Below are 13446 nucleotides of genomic sequence, written 5' to 3' on the forward strand. Positions count from 1 at the left end.
GGAACTGAGTGGAAAGCTCTGTTAGTTTAGTAGCAGTCCTGTTCTGTCTAAGCACCTTTTTAGTCACCTTTAAGTTGAGAGGACCCTTTGTCCAACCTGTCTGAATTTGGCAGGGGTAACAGAAGGCCAATTTCATGCCATTTGCCTGGGAAATGGCTAAGTCACAGGCAGCAAACAGACTGGCTTTCACTGGAGTAAATAAAAAACAAAAATGAAACACCTCTTTTCCTGTTGCACACCCCCATTGGGCATTTCTCGTTTGGGCCATTGGGTCAATCTCTCTCGGGCGTTCTTTGAATGTGTGTGGCTGTGCTTGCTTGAACTGAGGGCTGTGCATTCGGCATGCATAAGAAGGGGCTCTACACACATACCAACATGTGCCTGTAGAGCTCCTCCCCGCAAAGGGGGCAGGATCCTGGATGGATCGGGAGCCTTCCTTGTGCGGAGGAGCTCTGCACGGTCTTTCTCAAATATGCAGGAGCAGGGCTAGCCCGCCTGGTCCCATGCCCTCTTCGTACATTCAGATACAGCATGATGGATAGACTGATAGTGGATAACGAACCCAAAACACTTAATGGCTCTCCTTTTCCTTCTCCTTGAGCTTCCTTTGTACTAGGGCTGTGCACCCCCTCCCCGAACTGCTTCAGATCCTGATCCGGACCTCCCCCGATCCACTCTGGAACCAGAGCGAGATCCGGAGGTCCGAATCAATATTCGGCCCCCATTTTGCCCCCTCTTCCCCACTTACTTGCCTCCGCGGCAGAGGCAGGTAAGTGGGGACAAAATGGAGGCTGAATAAGCCCTCCTCCCCCCTTACCTGGCTCCACTGCTGTCGCCGCAAGGACTGCAGTGGCAGAGCCAGGTAAGCCCCCTTCCCCACTTACCTGGCTCTGCTGCTGTCACTGCACGGACTGGTCTGAACCGCTTCGGGCCAATCCAGACCTCCCCCGATCCGCTCCGGAACCAGGCTTTGGAGGTCTGGATCGGCCTGCTCCAGATCCGGGGATCCGTAACGGAGCGGATCACACCCCTACTTTGTACAAAGGTTACATAGCACCTCTGGGACAAGAAAAAAGTGGGGAAAACTCTTTTGCTCAGGACTTAGAGACTGGGTTCGAACGACAAAATAGTCAACGGTTGGTTAAATAGTCCTCTGTTGACTATTGTGTCGTCTAGCGGGGGAACACCATACCACGGTAGGTTATTTCTTGAAATAACCAGTGCAAATAACCAATGGTGTACAGAATTGATTATCTGCACAACCGTTATTTATTGTGTGGTGTGGTGGGCTCCGTGGATTATTTCCCCTGCCTGCAGAGTCGTGAGGCAAGAGCGACAGAAACCCTTGCTGCTCTTACCCAGCAGGGCTCTAAAGGCAGGGAAAAGAATCTCATTCAGGAAGTGCTTGGAAAGCAGCCTATCGTGCTGTTCCTTGGTGGGGCGCCACGATCCACAGCCCCCATGCGCTTCCTGGGCAGGCAAATCGCAGCACCCCACATGTTCCCAGAGACGTCCACCGGCACCTGCCACACAGGGAAAGTACTGGCAATTGCGGGCAGGGGATGCTAGCAACTCCTGTCTCTACTTGAGACCAGCAGGAGTTTGTAGCGTCCCCTGTCCTCCTGCGTCCATTAGTTTTGAGACTGAGGGTAGAGGCAGCTCTCCCCGCCCTCAGCCTCGAAACTGATGGGGAAGGCGGAGGTGGCACAGAGCGAGATGACATCGCTCTAGGTTGCTGCCGGGGCCACAGAAACAAGGGGGGTTCTAGCAACCATTGCTAGAGCCACTCCCTTGCTTGTTTCTATGGCCCTGACATACGGATCTCCCCTGATAAGTGAGGTTCTTGTGGTAGCCACAGCACGTCCCTCCATGCTGTGGCTACCGCCGCAGGAATTGGCAGATGAATCGGCTGCTTTGACAGCAGGAAGGAGGCGGGCAGTGTCTCTCCTCCCCCCCCCCCATGGAATGGTGGCGCGTTGATAAGGTAAAGGGGAACCAGCCCCAGAGGGCGGAGCGGGGGAGAGAGCAATAGCCAACCCTGTCCTTATAGCCTACTTTACGGATGAGTTTATTTATTTATTTTTATTTATTTATTACATTTTTATACCGCCCAATAGCCGAAGCTCTCTGGGCGGTTCACAAAAATTAAAACCACAGTAAAACACCCAACAGGTTAAAACACAATTACGAAATACAGTATAAAAAGCGCATATTATTAGCATATCGCCCAAGCACGACACGCTACTACTGATCCGTGGAGTGGACTATAAGGGCAGGGTTGGCTACTGTGTCATCTGAACACGCCCAAAATGTGCTATATTATACCCCTATTTCTTTTACTGAAACAAAAACCATATGAGGGAAACAACTAGATGAATACATTATTATTATTATTATTATTATTATTATTATTATTATTATTATTATTATTTATATAGCACCATCAATGTACATGGTGCTGTACAGAGTAAAACAGTAAATAGCAAGACCCTGCCGCACTCATTCCCTCTCCCTCATTGATCCTTGTCCTCTTCTTGGCCTCTTGGTGTGTTCTTTGTGATGTCTAATTGAGATTATGAAGTGGACCGGCTGCGGGGTGGGAAGCAGTATGGTTTTGTCTATAAATTATCAGGCTCATATAAAAGAAACTTTGTGCATAAGGTACTTGGTTCTGATGGTCACAACTTTGACTTTTTCAGTTTTTCATTTCATTTCTCATTTAATTTTAACATCTGTCCTCTGGTTTTCCATTCAAAAGAGCCCAAAGCAGCTTCCTGTGCGCTCCTTAAGTCTCTCATACTTTTATTCTATCTATGAAGATAAAAGAGAATCTGCTTAATGAAGGAGTAGTATATCAGCCTTTCCGAACCTGGTGCCTTCCAGATATTTTGGACTACAGTGGACATCACCCCCAGCAGCCTGAACAGTCAGGTTCGGGAAGGTTGTACTCTATAATAGAGAACATTTTCTAAAATGAAGTGCTTTCTTCTGTGATCCTGTCTCCCTGAGCAGTGTACCCTGGTTAAATTCACTGCCTCCGCAGTTGCTGTGTGAGTCTTCCTGCAGGAAACTGCTAGGCAGAACTAACTGTGCTGTTGTATGATGGTGACTGCTGAGTCAGGTGTTTTTTTGGAGGGGAGGGGGTCCCCTGCATATTCTGTCCCTCGCACTACCCTCCTCGATTTAGCCCTGAGAACCATGAATATGGTAACCACCCTTGCATGTCAGGTTGTTTCTCCTTTTACACTCCTCTTTTTACTTTGACCTGTCTACCCTATTGTGAGGGTGAGCGGTCCATTTAGTTGAGCCCTTTTGTCTTTTTTTTATTTTATTTTTTTACTCCTGGATATTGTTTGAGACTCAAATACTTTTACTGGACTGGTAGAGAATCGGTATTACAGTCTTGGAAAAACTCCAGGTTCAAATTAGCCATGCACATAGGATGAAACTATTACTAGGCTTAATTAAGTTCTGCATCCCAATTTCACGGTGTTGACTATGATCAGTGCAGCTTTATTCCTATCACTAGTAAGTTAATTTTGAAGTTTTATTAGCCCTAACATCTTGTGTGGGAGTTTGCCTAAACAAGAACAACTTGAGTCCCACTTTTTGTGTACGACAAAGAAGTACTAACCTTTTTCTTCCTTATCGTGGCAAACAAAGGGCAGCTGTGGTTCCTATCCAAAACAGGCATGAGGCTCAATACCGTTAAACACTTTTTTTCCCTTTTTAAGATGGCTGCCCTTATTCACACCAGCTCAACACATTTGTACAATCTGTCCAACAGAGCTTCCTCACAAGCACCGAAACGAAAGGCAGAGGATATCAGCAGGGGCGTTCCGGCAAAGATCAGAGTTCCTGACCCCAAGAGCAGCTCGGAGAGCTCGGAGGAGGAGGAAGAGGTGAACGTCATAAAAAGTAAGAGCCAGTCTTGCTCGAGCGGTTGAATGAGGCATGCCGCCAATGCACTTTTGAGAGGAAAGCTGCTTGTGTCGAATGGGCAGTGATAGCAGCGGCACCAGTGTTGCTGCAAGAAACCGGGTTTGAAACGTCTACATGGTAAAAACTGCTGGTTGTCATTTTTTCACAGTGCAATACTTTAGCAGGGGGCAGAGAGAAAAGAAAGTAGGAAGGGCTGCCTCCAGTATCCCAGGCAGTAAGCCTGTGTGCACCAGTTGCTGGGGAACATAGGTGGGAGGGTGCTGTTGCACCATGTCCTGCTTTGTTGGTCCCTTGTCTTGGCCACTGTGTGAACAGAGTGCTGGACTAGATGGACTCTCAGTCTGATCCAGCAGGGCACTTCGTATGTTCTTACGTTCTTAAGGGCTGGGCACAGGGGCTGGATATCATAAGCATTTTTACCCCGCGTTTTAGCCAGAAAGTCTCCCAGAGTGGCTTAAAAAGATCTGAAATAAAACAGTCCGTGCCTGCAGGCTTACAGTCTGAAAGGCACAACAGAAATGGAATTGTGAGGGCAGATGAAAAATTGCAAACTCTGGCACTAGATTCTTAGTTACAAAGTTCAGCAATTGAAGTACTATATTCCCCTAATCCTACTCCTGTAGTGCTTGTCCAGAGTTCCTCTTTTCTTCCTTGAGGCTTTTGCAGACGCCGACTTTCAAACTTGCAGCTTTCAAGAAACCCAATCACCAGCAGTCTAGTTTGAGAAAGTCTTCTAACTTGAGTAATGTGAATGCTCAGCGAGGGCGGTTGCAATTCTGGAATAGCTTTTGGGGAGAGAGTCTGTTCTGAATGGCATTGGCAAGGGAGTATTGTAGACCTGACCGGCGGTCTGAAGCATGTGTGTGTGCTGGCAGTGTCACCTCAATTCTCTCTGTGCTGCTGCTTGGTATTGTATTTTAGTTTCTCTTCCTGTCCATGTGCAAAGCTGCTTTCCCCATCTGGTCTCTTTTGGTTCCCTCTCCCAGCACTATCCTCCTCCTGGAACGCTGCTGCTACTGCTGCTGCTGCTAAAGCACCTTTGTAGTCCCAGCCTCCATCCCTCAGCCTCGGTATTTTATTTCTTCCAAATACCTCCCAACAAGCTCCTGCCGCTTCATTCCAATTACATGTAGATTTTTGTTTTAATGAAAAATGGGAAGGTTTGCTTTGTAAATTGATTGACTGACTGGATAAGAGATGGCAGTGGACAATTTAAAATTTCTCTTTTATTTCCTTCAGTTGTTAGTGATTGCTTTGTTCTGTATACCTGCCTCTGCAGCCTTTCCTCAACTGCAACCTGCTACTCTCCCTGTTTCCACACCAGAATGAGAAGAAAACATTAACAACTTCCTTTGTGTTGTTCTCTGGGGCCTGATTGCAATAGGACACAAAAACAACAAAAGACTGGGTTGTGAAAGGGAGATACTGCAGGGAAGGAAGAAAACTCTGGAGTGGACTTCTTGGGTGGGAGAGAAAGCCAGTGCATCCTAGCCGTTTTTGACCCTTGCTTTGAAAACAGATGCTTGCTAGGCTTACAAGGGAAGTAGGGACAGTGTTTAATTTTCATAATGACGCCTGAAGGGGTCATCTGAGCACTTAGCCCTTAATTCTGTAGGAGGGCCAGGCTGCCACTTGCTGGGTAGAAAGGGAAAGGCACTCTGCATGTGTTCAGAGGCACTTTTACTCTATTCTTGCTGGCTATTAAAAAAAATTGCCTACTGAGCCTGGACATGATTTCTGGATTCCTGCAACCTTTATTGATATCCTAGATCACCCACAACTGCCTGTATCAGAAGCAGAAAACCTGAGAATTCGGGAGTGGAAAGTCATTTGCCAAGTGCATGGGGTTTTTCCCCTTTCTTTTTTGGTGCATGTCCTATCTTACCTCTCCTGCCTGCAGGAATTTAACATGAGTACCTCGGGCTGAGTCCAACAGCTGGCAAGACAACTCTAAAGCCGGTTTTATACATTACCTAGTAGGGAGTAGTAATCCACCTGAAAACTAAATCATTGGGCGCAGCTCATGAGTAAAACAATTTGTGTTGAGATCCTCAGCCATAAGGGAGTTCATCTGCGCTTGCATACCACCAAAATAAGTTGTGCTGGTGTGGTTGAAATAACTTCAGTCATGTAGGGAGCCACTACACAAATTGCTTTCCCATGTAGGAAGCAGGGCTACCACCAGCCAGTTTCTTCGGACTTTGCTCTTCCCCCAACTGTCATCCATTTCAGCAGTTGCTCTATCCAGCTGTAGAGGAGGGAGAAATAGGAAGAAGGGCTAACATCAGCTCAGCTGAGATAGCAGCCATTTTGGGCTCCTTCTCTCCTTGAGCTATCTCCATTGCAGCTCGTCATGATACAAAGACCAACTAGATGTATTTCATCTGGTTATTATAAGAACCTTATAGCCTTAAGCATCGGTGCCTTATTTTCATTTTCTTATTTTCATTTCCATTTTTCCATTTGTGTCATCCCTTTTTAGATTGCAATCCAGAGTTCAAGGGCTGTCTTGTTTTTATAGATATGTAAGTCTGGGAACCTTTCCAACTGAAGAGTATGAATGACACGTATATAGTTCCATTCTCAAGCACCTCACTGCAACACTGTTTTTTAATGTATTTTTTGAGCCTTAGATGCTGTTTGAAAAGAGCTAATGCAAACTAGGGAGCGCGTTGTCGCTGTTCTTGGAGTGGGCGGATGCTTATGGAGGGTGTTTGCTCCATAGGGCACTGGGAGACTATATTTGATACTTCTTAGACTTCTGTCACACTCTGACTGGGTTCAGACAACACGATAACCAATGGTGTTAGTCGATGGTTAGTTATTCAACCCACTGTGGGTTATCGTGTTGTATGGAGGGAGTTTTTTAATCAACGGTTGGTTATTGGCCAAAATAACCAACGCTGTGCAGAGTATTTGAATCGCCGTCGGTTATCATGTTGTATGGAGAGCACTGTTGGTTGTTTCCTCTGCCACTGTTGGTTTTTTCATCAGCCACAGATCTGCAAGGCAAGAGTGGTGAAAGCGGTGGCTGCTGCTGCTGTAGTCCAGCCATCAGGATAGTTTTTGGGCAGCAATGGCTGATGGGATACTAGCAGGAGGACGAGGGTGGATGAGTGAGTCAACTCAGCATGGACTAATAGTCAACTCAGTGCTGATCCTAATCCACACCACAGTTGATTGTTATCATGTTGTGTGAGGAGTACCCCCTAGATAAACAACTGTCGAGTTGATTATTACTCCACTGTTGACTATTGTGTTATCCGAACACAGCCTCTGTCTTTGAAGAGAGAGACGTTTTATGCAACTTCAATGTCTCCAGGTAGAGGGAAACTAAAGTCTGCAAATTTCTACACATTATGCCTCCCCCCTCACCTTTGTTGCAGCTAACCTGCCTGTGAATAACAGCTCGATGGCTAAAGCAGAGAGTAGCAGTGAGGATGAAGATTCATCTTCTGAAGAGGAAGCAGTTGCTGGAAAGACAGTAAGGAAGCATTGATTGTTTTTACTTGTGCTGGAAGGATGTGTTTATGTATGTGTAACTAGAAAAGTTGATTATGGGTACGAAAACTGGCTTCACACTTTTTTCATACATTTAGTGATCTGATTCATATGTAACAACAACCAGAGTACAGGTTATTGTTGAATCATGGGTTGTTACATGCGAGCCCTGCACTATAGTTTAAATATGGCTTGTTAACCACAAACAATCGAGAGTTCACAACACCACAACAGCCATGGGTTCTCTTTTTGGGTTATTTGTGGTTTAACAGTCCATAATTAAACCATAGCACAAGAGTTGCATATAATGACAATTCTTGATTCAGCAGCAACCCACAGTTCACTGATAACTCATACTCTGGGTTGTGGTTATATGCAAATCAGGTCATCATGCTTTTGATGCTATTTGAAAAAAAATACTTTCTCAGGTAGGGGATAAGAGAGAATTTGAATTTCTAGGAAGACAGAGTCCATATGCTTTACTGCTACAGATGGTTCTAATCGATAAGTTCTTGCACTCCATTTGCTATGCAAACTGTGTTGCTTGTGTTAACCAAGATGAGACTTCCTCATTTTAAAAAAATACACGTTTTGTACTGACATTAAATATTTTCAATTTTTAAAAATACCTTGAGAAAAGGATTCTATAAAATTCCTATAACTTAGAATTTTTTAAACAATATTTTCTTGGTACAAGAACGTAGAAACACATAACTCACAATTCTAAAAAAAACTTAATGGTGAGAAGACTAAAAAATTTCAAAAAATTTCTAAGGGTTTCTAAAGAGCATATCTTTAAATTAAAATCTTACTCAGCAGTTCAGTAAAGTGCTGGTTCAGAGTTCTTTATATCCAGGGCTGACCCAAGACATTTTTCTGCCTGTGGCGAAGGACAAGATGGTGTCCTGGTTCCCCAATTCCATGTACAGAAGCCAACTGGACTGGCAGTTCTAACAAGAAAGCATCCTCCAATCCCCCTGAGGGCAGTCGGGTAGTTTAGGGAACTCAAGGCGGGCTCTGTCCTCCAAACAATTTACTGCTACTCCTCACCCAGCAGCACTTGATGCTTGAGATGTCCATCTCATGCTGTCTAATGGTAGGGCCGGTCCTGAACATCATCTATTAACCTATTTTGAACGGGCAGCCAATCCAGAGGTGCCAGTTGTCATGGGCTTACTGAAGCTTTTGCATGTACCTGCGGTCTCTGGAGCAGAACTCAGGTCAGGGAGATACAGGCCATGTATAAGATACACTCAGCAGTATTTCATAAAAATGATTTGGGAAATCTAATGTAATTTCTTCATTTGTTCTCCCCCACTCCCAAATCCCCCCTTTCTTAGGTGAAAAATCCTGTGACAATAAACAAAGCTGACTTTCTACAACTTGCTGCTCAAAAAACAAATTCCTTCCCAGGTAAAGGGGTGGCTACAGCTGCTGTCCAGGCAAAAGGGCAACAGAATAAAGCAACTCCAAGTAAGCCTCCTCCTCCTCAAACTGTGGCAAAAGCAGGGCAAAATAAAGCCCTTTCAGGTAAACAACGCCCGGCTTCACAGCCTCCTGCTGTAGCAGGACGGAACACAACCCAGGCACCTACTCCAAAGAAGGCAGTGAACTCTGAAAGTAGCAGCAGCTCATCTGAGAGCGAGGAAGAAGAAACACCGACAGTGGTGAAAACTCCACTTCCAAAGCTAGGTAAGAAGCTAGTTGGTTTGAGGTGTCTGTTGCAAGGCACTGCACCCAAACTGTTCTGGCTCTCAGACTTGCATCTTTGCCCTTGGCTTGCAGTGAGATCTGTCTGTAAACTGGCTAGTTTCAGCTCTTTTTGTGCATGTATAATAGAGGAGGACATTAAACTTCCACCACTGTGAAACACATCACTTCCAAACAGATTTTTAAAAATCCCTAAAGGGTCTGAAGGCCACAAACCGTAGTTAAATATATATGCGTGAGCAGGCAGCTCAGTAGCTTCGGTCATACCCATTCTACTGAGCTGTCTGAAATGTGCATTTCTCAGGCTTTCAGTTTCCATTTTGATGGCAATCCAGATGTTGTGTCCCTTAGTCTTTCTTTCTAAAGGTAGTGCTTTAAAAAAATCGTTTTTCAATATTCGGACTGGAACATGTAAAGGGTTTGACAGTTTGGTTCCAGTTGCTACTATCAACTCAGAACACAAAACTGAAAAGTTATGACCTGATTATTCTCTGAATTATAAACATTCTTATGACATGCATCTTAGGATATCTTTCACAGAGGAAAAATATCCTAATATTTTGAATGCCGTGAGTATAATCTCAAGCACGTATAATCTCAAGCATGTGACTCACATGTTTTCGACATGCTAACTGTGGCCTAAAGACATGTAAATGGAATCAGTGGCAAAAGACATGTAAATGGAATCATGGATTTGTGGTATGAGCTTCTCTCTCATCTCTAGGAGTGAGTAACATGCGGCCAGGCCATACCTGTTAAACTGCAAATACTTTAGATAACTCAGATTAGTCGATTGTGGGGAGGAGTCAGTACCTTGAAATGTGATAGGTGGAGTTATGGGAGCTCTAACAAAAATAATCATAGGGCTTCCAACTTTTTGACCGTGGTAACCTTAATGCTGCATTTAATGGTCTCTTATGTTAAACGAATTCAGTGTGAATGGCGTTACTCCATATTTTAGCTCCACAGAAAGCAGAGAGTAGCAGTGAGGACTCAAGTGATGATTCTGACTCTGAAGAAGAAACAAATGCAGCAACAGTCCAGGTAACGGTTTCTAAAGGCTCCTTTAATGCAGGGGTGGGTAACTTCTTTTAGATATTTTTTTTAGTATGGAAGGCCATTGCCCAATGAGAGAAATCAATTGGGGGGGCGGCACCTGATGGGGGGCAGGGCAAGAACCAAAAATGCCTCCCCCCCTCTCTCTCTCTCTGTGCCCTCCCCTTCTGTATCTTGCCTCCACCATACACCTGCAGCTCAGAGTCAGCTCTCAGCTATAGGGGGATGGTTAAGGCTTGTGTCTGCACCAGCCAGGTTGGCTGGAGATCCAAATAACTGGCAGGCATGGAGGCAGAGAAAGCACCTTGAGGAAGTAGCATCCAATGCTTATCCTCATCTGCCTTTCCTGAGGGAAATGTCAAAAGTGCACACTATCCAAAGGCATGAGGAGCACCTTTGTGCAGCAGCATCTCGTGCTTCCGCTCCACCTGGCCGTTCTCAGATGGCAGGAGCATGTTCTGGATGCTGCGGGCTGCAGCTTCCTTCGGGAGATGGGTGCTTCATCAGGTTCTCTGTAGATCTGTCTGAGGGCCTGTCTTACGCTCAAGGATGTGGAATTGCATTGGAGCACCCATATTTCGCCTGTTCTCTCCTGCCACTGGGTGAGAATGAGAAAGCTTTGGACATTGTGACAGTCCTTTATGTTCAGTTGGTGGGAGAGCCAACAGGGATATGTTAGGATTTTTTTGTTCAATTTGTCTTCTTTAATTTAAGTTATTATATACAGTTAAACTATGGAACTTGCTACCACAAGGTGTAGTGATGGTCACCAACTTGGATGGCTTTAAAATGGGGTTAGATAAATTCCTGGAGGAGAAGACTATCAATGGCTACTGGTCCTGATGGCTATGAGGTACTTCCAGTAGTAGAGACAGTAAGCCTGTGTGCACCAGTTGCTGGGGAACATGGGTAGGAGGGTGCTATTACACTCGTGTCCTGCTTGCAGGCTTCTGATCAACATCTAGTTGGCCGCTATGTAAATAGAATGCTGGACTAAATTGACTCTTCATCATGGTTCTTATGTTAAAAAATGGGGTGGCACTCCTCTCTGGAATGGGATGTTAAAATTTGGTTGGCCCTGCCTTCTGGATCAGAGGAGCAGTTAATGCTATCCTTCCTGTTCTTCTGCCAACCAAAAAGAAGGGATCTTCATGGCAAGGCAAACTTCTGAATGGCCAAACACCCATTTTCAAGTTTGGCAGAATAACTGCAAGTCTCCAAAGCTGCTCAGGAATTGGACCCAGCTTGCAGTTTAGTTTCTTAGAGGACCTCAATCCTGTAAGGCTTTCTAATGAAAGGCACCTTCAGCTTGAGGACTTCCCAGCTCTCCTAGCTACCATGTGCTGATGCTGCCTATTCTGTACCCTCCCTTCTAGGTAAAACCTGCTGTTCAAAGTGCACAGGTCAATACGACGTTGGCCAAAAGTTTACCAGCCACTCCTGTACCTTCTAAAGGAAATGCAGCAAAAGTGTCTCCAGCAAAAGCAACTGCAAAACAAACCAGGGCAGCATCTGGAGATGCAGCTAGAAGCACAAAGCCAACAGACGGCTCGGAGACGAGTGACTCATCTGACAGCGAGGATGAGGGACCCCTCTCAGTAGCACAGGTGAGATGCGCTGGGGACAGTTGTGCCTAAGGTCTAGAGTCACGAGGTACAAGGGATCCTAGTTGTGGAATTTATTAAAAGGTTTAACATTTGAAACTCTTGAGTACTTGAATTAGTTTTTATCAACACCATTCTTTGGATCTTAACAACAGACACAGCCAACTGGAAAATCTCAGGCCATCATAGCATCGGTGAAAAATGCCCCATCAAGGCTACCATCAAACAAGGCAGTCTTGCCTCCAACTCCATTGAAACAAACACCAAAGCCATCTGTGACAACTTTGGCAAAACCAGCAAAGGCTGTTGGGAGTGCAAAGGCAGCTGAGAGCTCAGAGAGCAGCGAGTCATCGTCTGAGAGTGAGGATGAGGCTCCCCCGATTCCGGTGAGCCAGAAGGTTAGACATTATTGCCCTTCTGTGGTATAATGGGACTGGCTGTCCTGCTTTCCATGTAGGCTAAAATTTTCAGGATCTTTTGTGTGTAAAATCCCACCTTTGCAGAACATGGTTACTTCTCCCTATCCCTTATCCTTTATCTCGCCTATTTAGAATCTCCTTCAGCATGTGGCCAATCAGTGGATGACCAGATCAACCATATAAAGTTATGTTATTATTATATTAGCTTGCTTTTCTAAAGCTTGTATTTTAACACCAAGAAAAGACAGTAGTTGATAAAGGAAAACAGTTTTGCTTAAAATTAGAAATGCAGACATTGACACGATTCGGACAATTAACCCGTGGTTGTTTCGGAGCATGAAATGCACCAGTTTCCCGACTGCTTGTCTGCTTCCATTTTGCTAAACAACTCAGGAATGGTTGTTTTCACTGACGTCTAAACCCAGAACTTTGGGTTATTGAGTGAAAATCAACCCAGAGTTTTTACCCATGGTTTGTTATTGGGTTAAAACTCTGGGTTGTTTCTCACTCAACAACCCAGGGTTCCAGGTTTGGAAATTACAATGAACAACACAGAAACAGGAGTTCCTGGGCTGTTTAGTAAAGTGGGAACAGGTGTTTAATTGTGTGAACTGGGTCATTCAATGTTATAAGTCCTTCCCAGATGCTGGCCTCATGTTAGAGCTTTTGTTTTTCCCTTACAAAACTTGAAATACATTTGTAACCCTTGCTGTTTGTGTCTCAGAAACAAAGTAATACATCTGTCCCCTTGAAAGTGCCCTGTCATTCCTTTATGATCATGTCTTCCTGTTTTGTCTTACACCTCAGTTCCCTGACCCACCTATTTCTTCCTTGGGTTAAATCTAGCATCTTCCATGGCACTTGCTTATCAATATTGGTCTCTGTTGATATATTGATCTTAGTCATTTTCCTTAGTCCCTACAGGGACTATTTACACGTAATGACAACCCATTGGTTTAAAAACTGATAGGTTTTGAAGGACACGTAGGCACCCTGCCTGCACCGTGCCTGTCTCTTCCACGTTACAGTATAATCCTCAATTGGCTCTTCAGTAGGTTGTACAGTGTGATGTGCAAACCTGACCATTAGGTTGTTAAGGGTCTAAACAACTCAGCAGTTAACCCAGCAATAAACCATGGGTTAATTGCTGAGTTGTTGATCACCTAAACCAACTCAGCAGTCCAGTTTTGAATGTTACGTTGCACAATCTAAGG

At 44.9% G+C, this 13446-nt stretch overlaps 1 protein-coding gene across 4 annotated transcripts in view; it reads left to right on the plus strand.

Annotated features, from left to right (window-relative positions):
- The window catches only part of TCOF1 (treacle ribosome biogenesis factor 1), a 72120-nt gene that overhangs the window by 13810 nt on the left and 44864 nt on the right, over nucleotides 1–13446 (plus strand). For 3 of the 4 annotated variants that reach the window (XM_063120866.1, XM_063120862.1, XM_063120861.1), the window contains exons 3-8: nucleotides 3788–3918; nucleotides 7329–7426; nucleotides 8784–9135; nucleotides 10115–10197; nucleotides 11586–11816; nucleotides 11969–12211. In XM_063120866.1, the coding sequence (XP_062976936.1) occupies nucleotides 3788–3918; nucleotides 7329–7426; nucleotides 8784–9135; nucleotides 10115–10197; nucleotides 11586–11816; nucleotides 11969–12211 (1138 nt within the window). The remainder of the gene's footprint in view (nucleotides 1–3787; nucleotides 3919–7328; nucleotides 7427–8783; nucleotides 9136–10114; nucleotides 10198–11585; nucleotides 11817–11968; nucleotides 12212–13446) is intronic. The other variant, XM_063120865.1, reaches the window with a different exon arrangement.

Source organism: Elgaria multicarinata, chromosome 3 (assembly GCF_023053635.1).
Source record: "Elgaria multicarinata webbii isolate HBS135686 ecotype San Diego chromosome 3, rElgMul1.1.pri, whole genome shotgun sequence".
NCBI classification, from domain to species: domain Eukaryota; kingdom Metazoa; phylum Chordata; class Lepidosauria; order Squamata; family Anguidae; genus Elgaria; species Elgaria multicarinata.